The 19,560-nt window shown below is 41.3% G+C and overlaps 1 protein-coding gene across 4 annotated transcripts in view; it reads left to right on the top strand.

The window, feature by feature from the left end:
- cbfa2t2 (CBFA2/RUNX1 partner transcriptional co-repressor 2) overlaps positions 1–19,163 on the top strand; it is a 32,753-nt gene extending 13,590 nt beyond the window's left edge. For all 4 annotated transcript variants that reach the window (XM_066665657.1, XM_066665654.1, XM_066665656.1 and 1 more), the window contains exons 2-11: positions 8,378–8,521; positions 8,875–9,116; positions 9,230–9,319; positions 11,593–11,774; positions 12,388–12,635; positions 13,479–13,564; positions 14,276–14,480; positions 15,539–15,607; positions 16,065–16,255; positions 16,540–19,163. In XM_066665657.1, the coding sequence (XP_066521754.1) occupies positions 8,404–8,521; positions 8,875–9,116; positions 9,230–9,319; positions 11,593–11,774; positions 12,388–12,635; positions 13,479–13,564; positions 14,276–14,480; positions 15,539–15,607; positions 16,065–16,255; positions 16,540–16,827 (1,719 nt within the window). In that variant the 5' untranslated portion in view covers positions 8,378–8,403 and the 3' untranslated portion in view covers positions 16,828–19,163. The remainder of the gene's footprint in view (positions 1–8,377; positions 8,522–8,874; positions 9,117–9,229; positions 9,320–11,592; positions 11,775–12,387; positions 12,636–13,478; positions 13,565–14,275; positions 14,481–15,538; positions 15,608–16,064; positions 16,256–16,539) is intronic.
- The last annotated feature ends 397 nt before the right edge of the window (positions 19,164–19,560 follow it).

The raw sequence follows: 19,560 nt of genomic DNA, 5'->3' as shown, positions 1-19,560 counted from the left end.
CGACTTGTCGCTGCAGGCCTGCATAATTTTAACAAACACAATCTCCAGGCAAGCCCTGACAGACGTACACCAGAACACGCTGCATACTGTCAGACTGACAGCAGAGTGTGTGTGTGTGTGGGTGGGTGTGTGCGTGCACGAGTGTGTTATTTTCCCTGCAGACTGGCTGTCTGCTTTGCTGTAAATTTACAGAGGTTTGCAGTGTGTAGAATGGACAGACACTATTTATCAGCCGTCCATGACAGAGGAAGAGCGGAGTCCAGTCGTTCTGAGCATGTTTTCTTGCATTCTTCAGTTTTACAGTTTCCTTTAAATACATGCTTTCAAACATATGACTGGAACTGGAATCTATATTTTTCTAAGAAATGTATGTTTTAATAACTCTCTCTTGGAGACAAGTATGGACACACACTCTCACACACACACATACATATGGGGCAGCTGTTGACCAGCACAGCCAGCAGGAAGTACCAGATTAGTTGTGCGAGCTGGAGCTGCGATAACTGTTGTCACTCATCAGAACAGCTATTGATCCAGCCGATAAGCTCAGAAACAGCCGGTTTACGATGAGCGTGTGTGTGGGGTACTCAATAAAGCCATTGTAATGGTCACTCTATTTGCCATTGGGGCTCTGGTCCTCTTGGGGTCAGCGAGGTTCATCAAGGCATCAGGCATATTTTCAGTGACCAGAGATTTTGTGAGGTGTTTTTAATGGAACATCTTTAGGGATGCTCGTAGGAGTCATTTTTAATATTTACACTCTTTAAAAATGTAGAAAAGTATCTTAAAGAGAAAAATGTCATCACATGTTCAGTGAAAATGTATAAAATCCCTTATAATACACCCTTCCCTTCATCATCCTATTGAAATAATAAACGAATAAAATGACCCAGAGAAGAGGTTAGAGGTCTATAAATAAATTTTAAAAAGACTGCACAACCAGTAGCCACAGTGGTGCGTTTGTTGACCTCAAAGCACACATTAACCCCACCATCCACCAGAGCCCCCTGGGAACACCAAAGTCAGTTAATCTTCTCCAGGGCCTCACAATTAGAGCAAGAGGACCAGGGTTTGACCTGGCGTTAACTGGCCCTGTGCATGTGTGTGATAGAGTCAACAGAGCTGTCCAACTTTTATAGGATTGTCTTGCGTTTTTGTGTGGCTATTAACAAGGGTAGCAGTTTTTGGTGTGTGTGAGGATAAACAAAGTGGATTATAGTTTAAATGACAGAAGTTTCAGGAATTATTAGAATGTTTGTGTCTCCACTCAATTTGACTGTGTTGACGCCCATATTTGTTCACAACGTGTGTCACAAGATGATTCACACCTTAGATCTAATAGCATGTTTCACACCTGGTCTTCAATTACTTAATCTCACACACACTTCTGTCATGAGTAGTGAACTGCAGACACCTGGTAAACAGACCGCTTCAGCTATAAAACAGAACAGAGCATGTGCGTGACAGACAAAGGATCATTCAAGAGAAAATGCCACATTGAATACAAGGGGAGATAAAATGACACTGAATACAAGATTAGTAAAACTGAATATTAGCCAAAGTAGAATTATGAGAATAGAAGAAAAAAGTTACAATACATTGCACTGTGACATGGGCAAATATAGGCCAAATAAAGTGGTACATGTTTATCTGTGTTATTTTATTTCTTCCATAGCCACAGTGTGTTTAACAAGCCACTCGGAGCAACTAAACCTGTCTAGTGCAGAAATAATCTACTCCTAATGCAGTGGTCTGATTAGAATGTTACTGACATATGTTTACATAGCACAATGTGTTGGCATTAACCAATGTTTTTTCAATGTTCCTATAATATTTCATCATACCCTAATGTATTCTTTTCAGTCATCTAGCCATGAATGTATGTCCACTAGGGCTGTCCCAAATACCATTTTTAGGGCTTCTGAACTTTGGCTGGGACAGTCAGTGAATATTCGGGGAATGGGGTGGTGTATATTGTTTTCATTTAACAAAATCTGCTTTAGATCCCTGCTTTAATATCCCTCTCTCCAGGCTGTGCTGTGGCTTCCCTCACTAGCTATGCTCACTAACCTGCTAACTAGCTAGCTGACTAAGTGCACACAGTATACACAATTCAAACAATTTGGGCGGAGGTGGTCTAATTTCAGGTACAAAGCTGAAAAAAGTGAACCATGGCATCGCCTTGCTTTCGTTGTGGGTTTTAGCATATTAGGCTGTTTCATATCACTGAGTTTTGGGCTTCATTTGCACAAAGAATTTTATGTTGATGAGCCTGAATGAGTGGAGTAGGGAGCACACTGTTTTTACCAACCCGGTCTCACACTTGATATACGTGATATAGTCACATATATAGGAGACTGCAATTCGTGACATAGTCGCATATTTTCGACAGTTTATGCGACAATATCACAATTATAAGTGTATGGGTAATTACCAAACAAATACTACGTGACAGTAACGTGAAAACTCTCCCTCATTACAGGCGTCATTACTCATATCACAGAAAAAGGCATAATGCAAATTACATAACATGGATTATTATTCCAGCAAAGGCATAAAGTATTTTATTATAATATTTCACCTGAGCAGAGCTTATTATTGGTGTCCTACTTTAGCTTTAACTCTAACAAGAATATTACTTTCACGTAACGTTATTTTGACTAATTGTCAAAAGGTCAGTACTGAAAAGGACATTTCTCTAGCCATTATTTGCTTCAATATTTTAGCAAAAATTGAATTAGTAACGTTATATTTTCCGTAAATCAAAATAAGACAGTGGTATTAACGGATGGTAATGAGGAAGGGTTTTCGTGTTACTGTCACATAACATGGGGCACGGATACGAGTGTTTCTATGGTAATTACCCATTCGTTTATGATCATGATATTGTCACATAAAATGTCGAAAATATGCGACTATGTCACAAATTGCAGTCTCCTATATATGTGACTGTATCACAAGTAGGTGTGAGACTGGGTTGTTTTTACTGCTGGAGAGCTTGAATGAGGGTTGAGTGGAGCGTTGCCTTTATCAATAGCCACACTTGTATCCGAATCTAAAAACCAGAAACCGAATACATACACAATGAACAAAACATATCTGAATACCTGGGGCCAGCCCTATAGTTCAGAAAGACATGCCCATTTTAAAACTGTGGCTCCGCTCACTGAGTAGTTCACTAACTTATGCATATGGTGCCACTAAGGGCACAGAGTATACACAGATAAACCAGAGCTTATTGGATGTGTTCTAATTTGAGGTGAAAGCTGACAAAATGAACTATAGCTTTGCCATGCTTCGTTGTAAGTAGGTTGCTGTAGCATTAGGCTTTGTTCAAGACTTATGTTGACAAGGCTGAATACATATAGAGTGGAGTGTTGCCTTTATCGGTAAGCCACATTTAACAAAAACTGAAAAACCGAATTCCTACCCAACGAACGAATAGCAGAATATTCTGGGCCAACCCTAAAATCCACTAGTCTGGTTTGGGGGCCACAGTGTCAGTGATCCTCTATAAATGAATGTTAGAATGCTCCTGAAACCAAGCAGATCACCTTTTGTGATTCATTATAGAAGAGCTTGATGAGGCCCTTTGCTTTCATGGGCTATAGATAAAGATCATTTGAATAAGGTCACTAAGTGTGAGGTCAAGAGGGGCTGTGCTTTGGAGTAATTAGTAAGGCCAAACTAGTTGTACATAATACATGCACAGGGAGAGTGAGACCTGTTGCAGTGCTCACATAAACGGCCGCCTACATTGCTGGAGAGGAACAGATGTGTGCGTATTGTCAGTGTGTTTGGACTGACAGGCACCAGGTGCAGCCTTTGTTTTCCTCTCCTTTGTCTCTCTCTCTCTCTCTCTCTCTCTCTCTCTCTCCCCCCCCCCCATACACTTCTGCTGGGACACAGGTGACTGTTGGAGGCTCCAGCTGCCAGCATGCTGCCCCATTAGATCCATATGGTAGAGATGCAGGAGAAAGGGGGGATGGGGAGAACAACTCACACACACACTGCTAAAGAAATGATAGCTTAACCCTTTTGTTGCCATGGCTCCAGGCTCTGTTTTGAACACCCACACCCCCCTTGTATGGGGTTTGTGTGTGTGTGCTGGATGCCTGGAGGCGGTACACGGCTTTTCACTCTTTTGTCATCGTGTGTTTAAATGATTTTCCAGTCTGGAAGCGCTCAAGTGTTTTTAATGGAAATTCGTATATCATTTTAGACAAAGGTAGTTGTGGGCCTTTTTTAAATAAGCTCTTTGTGCAAGTTGCTCCAAAGTTAAGCTCTTTAGCCAGTGTTGGGGGGGTGGGGGCGGGTGGAGTAAATATCTATACTTATTCATTCACTTATTCATTCTTATGGACTTGGTTACGCTCAGCAGTGCACCGAGAGCTTGTGCTTTTATTTCTAGTTGAGCTTTGATGATAGCTGGTTGGAGATGAGGGGAGAAAACACCTGCTTTTAGTGAAGATGGGGACAAATCCTTATATCTATCAGAACAAAGCTTTTTATTTATCTCAAACATTAACTGTCTCTGAAGAGGTTATATTCAAGACTGAGTTCTACACATGCCTGTGTGTACCAAAGTCAGCCATTATCTTACATTTTCAAGCTTCAAAATGATAGCAATTAATTCCCCATTATTATATACTTTTATTTTTGTTTTTATTATAATTCTTAATGGATGTGTTTATAGAATTGGAATTGTGACCATTGAATTGTGGTTTTTACTTTCATGTCACTCTTGTCACTATGGCTGTGACGTATTGTATCGTTCGGATTAATATTGTCATTTTTAAAATGAGAAATCAGTATTATCAATTAAACAATTGGTGATATTCAGACTTGTTTATTTAATGATGCCATGCAGTTATCCATAATATGGCATACGATCGTTACATGAGTCATTTAGCCACAGTGAAATATGGTGGAAAGTGGCTCTAAGGTGGAGGAATTTGCTCCAAAATAGTGAAGTGGCTTGTGAAGGAATTATGTTAGAAATGAAAGAAGCCTTTAATATTATTAACATATATTGAATGTTTAATTGAGTATAGTTCATATTAATTTAACATTGATTTTGTTACAAAAGCTTTAGAAATTAATACAAGTATTTTTCAGTGATTTGTTCATATCGGCAAGAATACTGTTATCGACAAAAATACCCTGAAATATCGTGATATTATTTCGCGGCCATATTGCCCTTCCTTGCTTGTCACATCCTGCTTAGACTCCTTTTTGAAAGTATTTATGTAGCTTTGCAATTCCTGGTCTGTTGCCTATGGGCTCATCTTCCCTCAGAGTACTGAGGAAGCTAAACAAGCAGATTTAAATGACAAAAGACAGGTGAAAGCAGCCCTGCTTGGTTTGCATAACAAAAGTGCACACCTGTGCCTGTAAAAGTGTTGCTCCACAAATCTGAAAGCACTGGCCGGGTACTCTGCAGTCTCGCTTAAGGCTTTCTAATCTCCAGCATTGAGCTTTTTTCATTCAGACTCTGTTTGCATCATCTCTCCTCATTTTTCGTGTGTTCGCAGCAAACACCAGAGCTGACGCGCATATCGCAGAAGGCTATGACTATGCAAATGATGCTCAACAATAGCTAATCCCAGCTGTTTTACTGTACTGTGCGAAATCTGAGCAAACCTGTGATGAATCAGAGCATTTAGATGACGTCCAACCAACCTAAATGTTCTCATCAGAATATTCATAAAATTCAACTAAAATATTCAGCAGTGTGTGTTGATCTGTTGTAAAGAAGGGCAATGCCCAGACTGTAACAGCAATATAGAATTCTGTGAATGTGATCTGTTTACCACCAGTCCCTTGTCTTTCTCTTTCCCTCCCTTATATTCTCTCTCTGTGAGTCAGTTATTCAGTGTCTCGTACTGTTACTTTCACTCCTGTTCGTTCTTTGTCTGTGTTTCCATTTTTTTCCATGTTCTCTTTCTGTCATTTTCTATTTTTTTTCTTCTTTCCATTGGATGCCATCTCTTCTTTTTTTTTTTCCATTCCCCTCTATCTGTATCTATATTCTGAGCATATCTTATTTCTCTCACTCGCAATGGTTAGTATTCCCTTATGCAGCAGAGTAACAGTTGGTGCTCAGGCAAAGCAGCACTTTCCTCTGTTTGTTGTTGGTGAATCAATATTGGGTTGTACAGATAAAGCAAGGCTGTATTAGCAGGAGTGTGTTCCTTCCTGTTGTTCAGCACACCTCACTGCCTTGATAGACTCATAACCCAGCTGCTCTTCATCTGTGTGTGTGTGTGTTTAATATAGCGTGCTTGTCTCCCAAATGTAACAGTCTCAGGTGCACAGCAAAGAGCTTTCCTGCTGGGCAAATGTCAGTCTGATTCCTAAGGCTACCATGGAGACCACCACTGTAAGACAAAGCTGAAGGTTGGGATGCACCAATATGGCAGTTCAAGGCCAATTCTACCACACAGTATTGAAATGTACATAAATAAAATGAAGAAATTGAGAACTGAAGCACACTTTTATAGAGGGTTTCAAAGGCAGTAAATGAACTGCCACTTAAACAATGTGCTCTTCTGCAGTACAATAAATACCTCCTCAAAAATCAGTTTAATGCATTTAAAATCAGATGTGAATGTCTGCCCATTGCCAACATTTTAAAAATATTTACTGAAGAACTAATCTGCCTATGCTAAAAGAATCAGATATTATGCATATATAGAGTGCATAGTTTATAGCTAAGTCTGCATTCTTTCTGTTTGACTTTGAAAGTAATTCACACATTTCTGATAAATTGTTCCAAGAAGCTAAAGCAGTAGTACCTTTTATATCCACATAAATATTCCTCCTACATCTATATTAGCACTGAATCATTCAGCAGTGTGCTTGAGGTGCTGGAGTGATTTCTGTAACAGAATGAAGAGCAAGGGCGGGTGTCCCACAGTGTGGCACAAAACCAAAACACTTGGCATCCGTTCTCTCAATCCCTCTCGCTCATGTTCTCTCTCACTCCTTCCTCCTTTCTTTCCTTCCTGCCTCCTGGGAAGAAAACAGGTGGGCATATGGAAGGGAAAAATGCTATTTCCATTCAGGCATAAAGATGGGCATCCTTAAGAGCTATGAGAGAGTATGGGGGATTTGAAGCAGAGCTAGAAAGGCAAAAATGCCTCACACCTGAGCCAAGAGGGGTGGGGGGGGGTGTGCGTATTTAAATATGGTGTGACACCTGTGACTATGGTGGTTCAGTTCACTGGGTTAAGATGATTTTATTTGGCTGTTCTCTCGTGTGTTTGAATAGACTAGACCCTATTATTCTCATTGCCTTACGTTTCTATTGCCGGCCCTAATCGTTCAATGAGTTATCTTTGTTCATTGGTTCTGGAGTAAAACATATGGATGAAAAGCTGACAATTGCATTAAAATCACTTTACTCTTCATTGCTAAGCAGACAGTTCTCTTTTACAACAGTCCTAGGCTGATCCCTCTCATAGACATGCATTCACCCCATTAGTCCCAATGAATAAACATTGAACAAAGTGGGCTTTTCAGGAAGGAAAGCCCATCAATCTCTGAAATGTTGTCTCGTAAGAAGCGTTTCATGACCTCTGACAGCTAGATCTGTGCTTGTCTATTAGCTGCTATTCTAAAAGCATTTTTGGTCATCTGATATACTCGGAATGGAGCTGATAGCTCCTCTCACGGCTCTTTTCTAGAACAATAGTTCCTCTAATCTACGACTGCTGAGCCTGGTGGTCCATTCAAAGGGAGAAAGTATGTGCTGAGCCCTCAATGCCTTTTGTGAAGGCTAGTTAGCGAGCGTGAAATAGCCTAGCCGCTCTTTTCTTACCAAGGGCTCAATGATGGTTCATTCTTCTCGTGGACAAAGCCTGGTTCATTTGCACCTCAGCTGTGGGGCCTCCACGGTTCGTAAGAAAGAGCAGAAGACATCTGGTGTCCACCAACTATGGGAGTGGGGTTCCTCAAGGCCCTCAAGTTTTTGTTGTTTCTGCTGTGGTCCTGAGGGATAAGGTCAAATAAATACTTTCAAATTGCTTTCACTTGTTATACGCAGTGAGAGTTTGTGTGGTTTAAATATTCCTAATGACTCACATAGAGCTTGGAACTCAGGTATTTCACAAGAACAATTTTTCAGTAAAAAGAATACTGCCAGTTTGCCAAATAACACTAAAGTGATGTTTATAAAATAGGACATCCTTGACCTCTCTAAGCATTTAGAGCAACTTGACTTTTGGCTGAATTCTTACCTTGTAAAGTATATTTCACAACTGTTGGTGTGAAACTATTCTGAAAGTTCTGTGAGTTTAAAATGATGAATAATAGCTCATAATTTAATCAAGGAATATTACTGAACGCACAAAATCTCTGTCTGTTTGTCATCCAGACAGTGGAGAGAAGAAGGTTCTTGCCATGCCCGGTTCTCCAGTGGATGTAAAGACTCATTCCAGACCGGCCGTGTCCGCCATGCCCCCTCTACCCTCAGTCAACCCCAGCGGCCCTCGGCCTGCTGCCTTCTCGTCCACAGCATGTGAGTATTATGCACACAGCCCGTTCTACAAAACTGGCAGACAGCTTTCCCCTGTTTCACATCTGTTGTAATATGCACATTCACTCTGTGTGTGTTCCACAATTCATCACCTCACTCATATCTGCCATAGTTTATAAAGACAGCCTCTGTACTTTCCTCATTTAAAAAATACTTTAGACTTTTAGAGCTTTAGATCTATTTTAAAGTTGTTGTTTTTTTTTTTAAACAAATAGTGTGCTTTTTAATGTTGAATGCTTTTGTAAACCAGAAGTGGGTTAATAATTACTGTTTGTGATGTTTGTTTTTATTTGTTTTCTAAGACTAAATTATTATTATTTTAATTCCTTCTGCAGTGACCAATGGGATGAACCATTCCCCGCCCACCCTCAACGCCATCCCCTCCCCACCACAGCGATATAGCAATGGACCATCCTCTTCCTCTTCCTCTTCACTTGCCAACCAGCAGCTCCCAGCCACATGTGGTGCCAGGCAGCTTAGTAAGCTGAAGCGTTTTCTCACCACACTGCAACAATTTGGCAACGACATATCACCTGAAATTGGAGAGAGTGTGCGAAACTTGGTCCTAGCTCTAGTGGTATGTACACGGTGTGTTTACTGTGTATGTTTGAGCACATTGTGTTCACAAAAACTGAAAGGAAGAAAAAAAAAAAGCATCAGCTAATGACACCAACCTTCTCCTTTCATCAGAACTCCACAGTCACTATTGAAGAGTTCCATTCCAGACTACAAGAGGCCACTAATTTCCCCTTGAGGCCGTTTGTCATCCCTTTCCTAAAGGTAAATGTCTCTCAATGCTTCATTTTTCTTGTTTGCTCTGTAATTTTGATGCTTTCTATGCATTCAGTATTTTGATCCTTTGGAAAGCAGAGTTTTGCCAGCCGTAACTCTGGAGTGTAGACTTGTTGACAGTAGAAAAGCACACAGCATCCACGTCCTGGAAGCCAAATCTGAATAATATTGTTTGAAGCCATCTGTCTCCACTCTGCTTGGTGTCCTCCATATCTCAGCGTGACTAAAGATAAAACCTTGTGAAAACTGTCAGCAGTGGCCCTGAATGAGTCCTTGAGAACAAACGTTTAATCCCATGGATGAAAAAGAAACTCGAGGAGCTGTTGATGCTTTTGTAGCATTTGAAGTCAGGGATTTTAGGGGGGGAACATTTTTAATAAGCAGTATGAAACCAGGCAAGGGAGAAAGGCTTTTATTCTAAAATCATTCTCCCAGGGGAAACTGCAGAGGACTTTAGTTCCAGAGCTGGATGCAATACTTCCTCAAATGGAATGGTTTTGCTTGGACATTTCTCCCAGTTTAATTTGCTTCTGGCTTTGTAACTAACTGGTTACAGACTGAGCTTTAACTAAATATACTAAAGAGTAGGTGAAGTATCTGATTTATGTCTGTGTTAGGCTTCTGTTCTTCCCAGTACGTTACTCAAAGACGTATCCAGAGCATTCGGAAGTGTGAAACACAGCTATAAAGCGTTCCAAGTCCTTTTATGGGGCCTGCGCGACATATGGACTCCAGCTTAGATTAACACAGGCGTCCGGATCGTTGGCCCACCCTGGAAAAAACCCTTTCTAAAAAACAGGCAGCATGTGTAGTGGCAGGAGAGTGAGAGAGAGAGGAAGTAGAGGGTGATTATGCACAGTATGGTCTTAATTAGAGAGAAAAAGGGGCAAGGAAATACATCTAGAAAGGTTTAACTGACTTTAGGGCATTTGCAAGGCTAGGTTAAGGCCAGGTCAGGGTTAAAGCTACCCAAATCTTTTAACTTTTGGAGGTGGAGAATTATTATTGTCATTTTCATAAAATATTCAAAGGTAGTTACACAATTAGTTGGTTAGTCACGTAATTACATATACATTGGATTCCCATTCTGTAACATTAAAAACAGTGTGTAATATGGGGTTTTTTGTTTTTTTTTTTCCGTTCACGACAGTGACTGAAACATGACTGAAATGTAAAGGATGGTTATTCCTTGCATAAAAACATACACATGTCATCAAACTTAATTCAGAAGTTATATTTGCTGCTGTTGCAAATAGAAAGCAAATATAGAATTTGGTCCTGTTTTTAATAATGAAAATTGAGAGCTTAATTAATATCAAATGACCTTACATTTCTGTTATTGTCTGTGATAACTACAACAAAGGTTAACTCTTTTATATCAGCATGAGTAAGTGCACCATTTTCTGCTTTCTAATATAGATTCAGATCACCCAGACATACAGTAGTTTCTGTTGTCCCTTATCAAATGGATGCGTCAGCGTTGACAGAAAGCAGCACCTCTGCAATCAGTGTGTCTGTTCTCGTAACTTGGGCCACATACCACTCCAGCGTGAAGAATGTTTTGGGTCTGTTTCGTCTCATCCTGACAACTCCGCAATGCTTTTTCTCCTCCCGAGCTCTCTGGCATTTTCACATGGCAGATTTAGTGCAGTATTTTGTCTGGAGTCGTCAGTGCCAACAGCAGTCTGGAGGGGAGTGTAATGCAAGCAGAGCATTTTGTAACGCTCAGCAGACCCCCCATCAATCAAATAGTGTCCAGACGCCATAGGCCTAGACATGGAGGCTGCTTTGAGGTTTTCTTCGAACAGAGATTGATCTCGAGTCCTGATTCAGGACAAGCATGTGCGTGTGTTTTTGTTTAGATTGTCTAATCTGAACCATCATGAGGGGAAGAGGACAAAACTGATTGCAGATCCAGAGAAACTTCAGCCAAATTTAGAAACTCTGAAGTTTTCTTGAAGAAGAAGAGGGGGGGGGCCCTATATGATGAATATTCATAAACACCTTTTTCTGGAAAAAAATCCAGTTTAGACAAGTATCCTCCTTGGACCCAAATGTAATCGACCAGCAAAGACATGTTGGTCATTTAAAGCTTACTACTTTAAATTTGCCCTGGAACTAAGAGACTAAAGTAGCTACAAAATAAAATAAACATATAACCCTTCTAGTTAGCTGCTTGAATCAGCTACAATCATCAATTTCAGATTAGGTTTATGATCAACTACCAGTTTAATGTAGGTTTCTTATTTGTTTTGTTGCAGGCAAATTTGCCGCTGTTGCAGAGAGAGCTGTTGCACTGTGCTAGAGCAGCTAAACAGACTCCAGCTCAGTATCTTTCCCAGCACGAGCACCTGCTGCTCAGCACGGCCGCACCTTCACCTGCAGACTCCACTGAGCTGCTGCTGGAGCCCAGCGACAATGGCAAGAGACACAGCCCTAACAGGTACCTCTTGTGTTTTGTAGTAATCATTAGCAACTTTTAAACTCACTTTTGTAAGTTGCTCTGGATAAGAACTTTTGCTGAATACCATAAATGTTAATGGGAACGTATCACAAAATCATTTTGTAGTTGGGCATCTGTCGCAGTCTTTTTTCCAAAGCCTTACGCCGCTGAGTATTTGAGCATCATTTATAAACTGTTCAGTTTATTCTGAATGTGCCACTAATTGTGTTTTTCCACTGCATGGTACTTGCACGACTCAACTCGGCTCTTCTTGCTATTTTTGATACCTGGGGCTGGTTTGGTTTTCTACTACCATAGCACCCCCTTGAAGTGTAGCTGATGATATAGGTTCAGATAGATGAGTGTTTTTTCTAGACTTGTTGCACCATCCAGCTCTCACTGAAGTTTTCCATGTGACTTGGAACCCCAAGCCAGCAGGTACTAAAAACAGTACCCAGGTCCCAACGCCTCGTTGACTTGAGATTAGTAATGTAGAGTAGAGTCATGCAGTGGAAAAGTGCCATAATTACCAGGTTTCACTGAAATCATTCTGAATGAACTGGACCGCCTGCTGTATAATAATCCTTTACCTTTATGACTTCTCTTCTATCAGAGGCAAAGAAAATGGTTTCCATGAGCGACCTCCTGCCCCTCTGGAGCCTCCGGCAAAGCGAATCTGCACTATCAGCCCTGCCCCCAGACACAGCCCTGCTCACCCACTTCCACTCCCTGCCCAGATTCACCCGACTCCACCTCCTCTGCAGCACTACGCCCTGGATGACATCACCACGCCTCACCTGTACAGAGAACCTAATCGCATACTGGAGCTGAGAGAAATGAAGGATAGACCACGGCTTCCAGGTACAAACTGACTCACCCGTGTGTCCAGGCATTAACATCCAAATAACAGCAGCAGCACTGTGTGGATGAAGTGTTTTTGAGAGTAGCAAGTACATAATGTTTAGAAGTGCCCTGAGATGAAGTAGGTGGATAATGTAACTGAAGTAGGTGAATGGATGAATGGAAGGAATGAATTTTGCTTACTGTCCTTAATGGATGTTAGCTTCCACCAAGTAAATCCTGCTTATTTAAAATGACTGGGAGTAAAGTGGTGGCTTATTTAAGTGGGGTGACACAGTTGTGAGGTAAATCATGTCTTTATATATTCACTGCTGAGTGCTGAGCTACAGCCAGTTCCATCTGCACTGCACTCGACCTTCACTGGAAACATCTGACAGCTCAAGAGCTAATAGAGTTCAAACTGTATTAGGACCAAAAAAAAAATCCCAGAAACATCTCAGCAATGATGGTGGCCTGTGTGTGTGTGCGCTCGTGCAAGTGTGTTGTTAGAGCCTCATATCCAAGCCTCACTTTGTTTAGAAGTGGCCCACTCTGCTCAGCCGGAGCGACTCCCTGAAAGAATGTGTGTGTGTACTCTGACAGCTGAGTTCCAGATGTGGTTTGTGTGTGTTGTGGCCCTTCAGCAGTCTGTTTCTCATCAGGGGATCTCTCTCTCTCTCTCTCTCTCTCTCTCTCTCTCTCTCTCTCTCTCTCTCTCTCTCTCTCATACTCATAAGAACTCAGTAGTCTGAGATAGACCTTATGTTATCTTTATATTTAGTGAGTGTGTATAATTGAGTCAGATTATAGCTAATGGATTTGAATTATATCTAATAGACCTGAATGATGCGTTTTTGTGATCAGGAAGTAACGGTGGCTACCACGAGGAGCCAGTGGACCACAGACTGACAGAGAGAGAGTGGGCTGATGAGTGGAGACACCTGGACCATGTAAGACCTCCTTAGCAGTTAATAATGCACGCTTAGATTTTCTGACTATACTTTGATCAGCCATTCAGCAAGTCTAAACAGAGTCTCATTCCTCTGGATGTGGACTGCTTATTGGGAGGGTTTCAAAGGTGGTATCCAAGCACTTCTAGACTGTTAATTCTAGGAGTTTCTTTCTTAAACCTATTTAATAACGTGTTAGAATTGAAAAGAAATATGTACTGAGCTATCACTGGCTTAGGAACACCTACCTTGTAGCTACACGCACTGTCCGTTTTATCAGCACCACTGACTATACAGGAGCACTTTGTAGTTCTACAATTACAGACTGTAGTCCACCTGTTTCTCTGCATACATATTCGTTCCTATATCACTGTTCTTCAATGGTTAGGGCCACCACGGTGCATGTATGATTTTGGTGGAGGATTGTTCCCAGCTGTGGTGGTTGGTTAATGTGGGTGAAGCATGTCAGTGTCACTGCAGCGCTGAGAATGATCTACCACCCAAATCATACCTGCACTCCTGTGGTTCTGTTGGGATCCTGACCATTGAAGAGCTTAATAGAAGTTACTTGATCATGCATTTATTATGTTATTTACTGAAAGAGTATTAATAATAATTCTATTGTTCAAACTCAGGCAAATATAGCACTAGAAGTCTTGTGTTGTATTCATACATGGAAACAACACTCAAAGGTTTGTGTGATGGTTGCAGGTGCTGAACTGCATTGTGGACATGGTGGAGAAGACGAGGCGCTCGGTCAGTGTTCTTCGACGCTGTCAGGAATCTGACCGCGAAGAGCTGAATTACTGGAGAAGACGCTCCAGCCAGCAGGACGGCACACGCAAGAACACAGCAGCTCCTGGGACAGTGCCCTTCTCCAAAACACACAGTCCTCTAACTGCTGAGGGAGTCAGTGGTGAGTCAGTGGCTAGAGACCAATCTCCTAGAAAACTAGCTCAATTCAATATATACATTAAAATACATAACAAATTCACTGATTTGAAATAATTATTATTGGGAATCTAAGAACCTAGAAATCACTTACTTTATTATTGCTGCATTCTTGTTGTCAAGATCAGTTTTAGAGTGTTAACTGCTCTTTTGCTGAACTTTGAACTTTTCTTTGCAAACCATCAAAACCACAGGAATGCCCCACCCCCTACATAATTACACCCCTGTGAACTTTCCCTGTACACAACAAAATAATTAAGAAATTAACTAAACTTTAGCATGAATAGAGGGGTATAAATCTGTGGGGCTGAGGGAATGGGAATGTGTGCTCTGGAGTGAAGGAGCTTCAGCCGTTGTCTTTAAAAAATCATAAATATGGTTCAAATCTTAAATAACAGTGGTTCCAGACAGTTGTGTAAATCAGTGGTTGGTGAGATGGTCTGGTGTTTTTGACCATTTCTGTGCCTGAAGTAAGATTTGAGAGCATTAATCGCCCCCTTGCGGTGATCAACGACACTACAGCAACGCTCCCACCGCCTGGCAGCTCTGACTAATAGCCGTGTGTGTGTGTGCGCGCCCGCTGAGCGAGCAGGTGCTGCGCGCTCGTGTCCAGGCTGCTACAGTAGGAGTGTGTGTTGTTTCAGGGCGCAGCTCTGGCTCCCACTCTCCACTGCCATCTGTCATCAGCTCATGCCCAAAAACCAAGTCTTCTCCTTCACCACTAATCACTGCTGACCCCTCCATTTCTCTATTGCCCTCTTTCTTTCCTCTCTCAAAAGTGCTTTACTGGCATGAATGATACAAGTTACAATGTTGCCAAAGCAATTAAAAAGAAATACAACTAGACGCTCTCTCTCTCAAAATAAATTAATAAATGAATAAAAATGTAAACAAATGAAAGAGAAAATAAAAATGGAACTTTAAAAATGTTATATATCAACAGTGAAGTTCTTCTCTTTTTTTCCCTCCTGTGTCTCTCTCTGGCACGTGTTAACGTTCTCTCTGGCTCTGTCTGTGTTTCAGATGCTCAGCGGGAGCTCTCTCTGCGTGCTGCTCCTGGATGCGTGCCTGATGAGATCTGGAGGAAAGCTGGTAAGGGCGGCAACCCAGATGCACCCTGGGAAACCTGTTTACAAATCCATACACCTGTTTCTCACTTTCACTATTACATGTCTATAAACACTTCACTTTCTTTACAGTTTAGCTTCAGGGCTGCTGATTTAATTTCAGGCATAGAATCAACATCATACATTGTAGTTCTCTTTTCATCATGCAATAAGATATTTATATTTCCAGCCATATTATGCCACTCCCATGAGAAGTCCTTGTATCTGGTTATTCTATTGATCTTGTGTTATTATATTTAAAGTGGCTTTTACAATTATTATTATTTTTTTTTTTGCTCCATTCCTAATTATTAGAAGGTTTTTAACTAGAATTTTAAAAAAGGGGGAAACAATGTTGTTGTTGTTTTTTTTTCCTGGGATAAGAGTGTTAGTATGGCCCAGAGCCTGACTTTTGACCCAAGACCCCTGTGTGACCCCTGTAGAGGAAGCAGTGAATGAGGTGAAGCGGCAGGCGATGGACGAGGTGCAGAAGGCTGTGGCTGAAGCTGAGCAGAAGGCTTTCGAGATGATCTCAGCAGAGAGGGCCAAGATGGAAAAGACCCTTGCTGAGGCCAAGAGGAAAGCCACGGAGGATGCCATTCAGGTTATCAACGAGCAGGAGGACTCCAGTGAGGTGAGTGTTTGTGTTCATATGACTGTCCATCTGTTTATGCATCTGTCCCTATATCCATTTAGAAGAGTTGTAATTCCGACATGGAATAACGGAACATGGTCATAAAAAATAATAAAAATCTAGACGTGGGAAACACTTTAAAATAAATGCCAATAGATAGGCAAGTAGCACATTGTGGTCTAGTGTGTTTACAGTTTTCATTAAACACCGTATGTCAATCTGTCTCTCACAGCGAGTACTGGTCATGTTATGCTGATGTTTCTCTCTCCTTGTCCCCCTCTCAGTGCTGCTGGAACTGTGGACGGAAGGCCAGCGAGACGTGCAGTGGCTGTAATGCGGCTCGTTACTGTGGCTCCTTCTGTCAGCACAAAGACTGGGAGCGGCATCACCTCATCTGCAGCCCCGGACTTCAGGCCCAGCCCAAACCGGCCCAGACTGGCTTGAGCTCCAGAGTCTTGCCCAAAGCCCCAGAGAGCCCCAGCCTGGAGAAAAACTCCAGCACTTCCAGAGCCTCCACCCCACCAACCCCAGCTTCAGCCTCCACATCTACTCCTGACACCAACACACACTAGAGCAGACGCATCTGCACTTATCAGACAATAAAGAGGCAGGACAACAATGCCTTCAGCAGTGGAGGCAAGCTCTGGAAAGCTATTGGACAACTCGTCACCATGAAGTGGAAGATGCTGTCTCGTGTGTAAACTGACAAGGAAATACACACAGGAGCTTCAGCAAATAGATGACAGTAAAAAACAAGACAGAAGCTCTGCCTTTGTTTAAAAATGGACAAAAACAGCTGGGGTCTTTGAGCTTGTTTTTCTTTCTGAGAATGAAAATGACTTTTTGTCAGTTGTTTGTTTTTCCTTGTGTTAATTATAGCAGCGTTTTGCATTCTCCAGTCAAAGAACAGAGAGAAGCTTTCAGCGAGACTTAATCGAGTGGCGTTACTGCCTGTGTACAGTGTTATTACCCCTCCCCTCTTCCTCACACAAAACGGTTATTGTCTGTCATTTTTATAAGTGTGCGTATGTGTGCATGTGGGTGTATGTGTGCACATGCGAAAGTTTCCGCTGCATGTGTTTACGATCTGTTCAAGTGTCTGTACATTTTCAGAGCAATATAGAGGAGCAAGGGATGCTGCGAGTCACCAAAGTTGTGATCCTGAAAGATTACGTTTTGTATATTTTGGTTAATTTTCCAAGAGACATGAAGTGAGGGTCTGCTTTTGCTGTCCAGGTGCAAGGGGGCAGAAAACGAAGCAGGACGATGGGTACGATGGCTAACTTTGCATGGATGTATTGTTTTTCTGTGTTGAGCATGGCTACCACACTGGTTCTATGAGGACTAGACCACATCAGAGTATTTACTTGTGTTGAAAAGCTCAAAACAATGTGAATTGAAAACTGGTACTAAAATGACAGGGTGATTTCCATCCCTCCAGCCTGGGCATGACATCACAGATACCAGATCTTGTAGCCACTGCGTCAGAAGATATTACAGTCACTTTAAGAGCACTTTTAGGCCAGATCAGAGATCTAGTACCAACACTTCCGATTGCTAAAGCATGCTGTCGTCTACAGCCGTTCCACTGGAGGTGAATTTCCTTCCACATTCCTCTAAAGTAAGGAAACACCACTATAAAAAGTTGGTGATCCAAGTTTCGACAGAACCCATGGAGGAAGGGTGAAACCATGGGTTAAAACAACGTTTACCCGTCTTGTCTAACATCAGTTCACCATATTTTACATTGATGTTCCTTTATTTTTAAGACGTCTGTGTTTATAATATATGGCCAAAAAAGGTTTGTGACCTGTTCATCCAACATTTCTTTTATTAAGAGCCATTAACTGAAGGGTAACTTGTGCAACCAGAGACAAGTTTTTTATAACTGAGTTCAAAGTTGTACTTTTCCAAGCCAGAGCTTTGCAGAGTTTAGCATTTGTTCTTCTAACTTTTTCAATTTAATACATTAAGGCTTTGTTAATTGGCTGATGAGGTGCAGTGAAAAAGCAGGGTATTGAAGCCTGTCACTTAAATGCAACTCTTCTAAATCATCACTTCTCTTTTCATCATTGCTAGACCAGGCCTTTTATAGGCTTTATATCGTCAGATCAAATATGTCACAAGACAACACACTGTAAGTAAATATATAAAATTGATGGATTTATTTTTTTTTAAATCATTAATAGATTTTGGTTGTTGCTATGGTTTCTTTAAGGCTTTAACCTTACTGTGTCTCTAGAAGCAAGTTTGTTCTAAATCTGTGCCACAGTCAAACTCTAAGGATTTAAAATCGATCTCAGATAGCTCAGGCTTAAGCTCAGACTGTCTCTCTCTCACACACACACACACACACACACACACTCAAGTGATCAAAGCCTCTTTGATATTTCTGGGATTTTCTGATGCGGTGGCTGAGAGACTCTGATGGGTGTTAAAAATTTAATTTGCCTGATTTGACATCGCTGCTCTAGGAATGACATAATCGAGTTTTGATGTTATGTAACATGACCCTTCAGTGCCAGGTTCGGGTTCAGCTCGGTGTGAAATTACCTTCTGTTTTCTGGTATTGCCTGTAGGTGTTGCTACTCTAAATCTCAGGAGCATATTGTCTGTATATAGGTTTATTTCCCTGTCACATTTAGAGAGGTTAAGATTTAAACTTCTTTTGTCTTTTTCACCTTTATATCTCTCATCAACTACCTTCTTTCCATGTGATATGTAACAGAACGAATTCCATTATTTTTTCATTATGAAATGACTTATCTGTACAAATATGATTATGAGAAAAAGGAAATCTGTATTTTGTGAGCCACGTTTCATTTTGTTTTCTCACGAGACACAAAGATAATCTTGGTATGTAGGCAACATGAAATAAAGAAATAAACAGGAGGATTGTAGTTTCACTTCTATACCAATATTCTGGTGATCTTAAAGGCGTAGTTCAAGATGTTTTCTCACCATTTGCTGCTCTCCAGTCTCGGAATGTCACCAAACATGGGAGACGGCTAACTGCATTACCCAATGTGCTAGAAAACGTAACACTTGGTGACTCAAGTGCCCATAGGTGTTAGTGTGAGTGTGTGTCGCCCTGTGAAGGACTCCCGTGCTCTCCAGGCCATGATTCTGGGTGGGCTCCGGACCCACCCTGAATAAGCTGTTACAGACAATGAATGAATGTTAATAGCTGAATATTGTTATACACTTTACATTTGAACAAGGGATATATCTATATCCTTCTATAAAGATGCAAGCTTTGGGTTTGACTGATATCATCTGAAAAGCATTAAATAAAGGCAAGATAT

Source organism: Hoplias malabaricus, chromosome 3 (assembly GCF_029633855.1).
Source record: "Hoplias malabaricus isolate fHopMal1 chromosome 3, fHopMal1.hap1, whole genome shotgun sequence".
In the NCBI taxonomy this organism is placed as follows: Eukaryota; Metazoa; Chordata; class Actinopteri; order Characiformes; family Erythrinidae; genus Hoplias; species Hoplias malabaricus.
The sequence above is the reverse complement of the archived record's forward strand: the minus strand, read 5'-3'. Positions and strand labels throughout refer to the sequence as shown.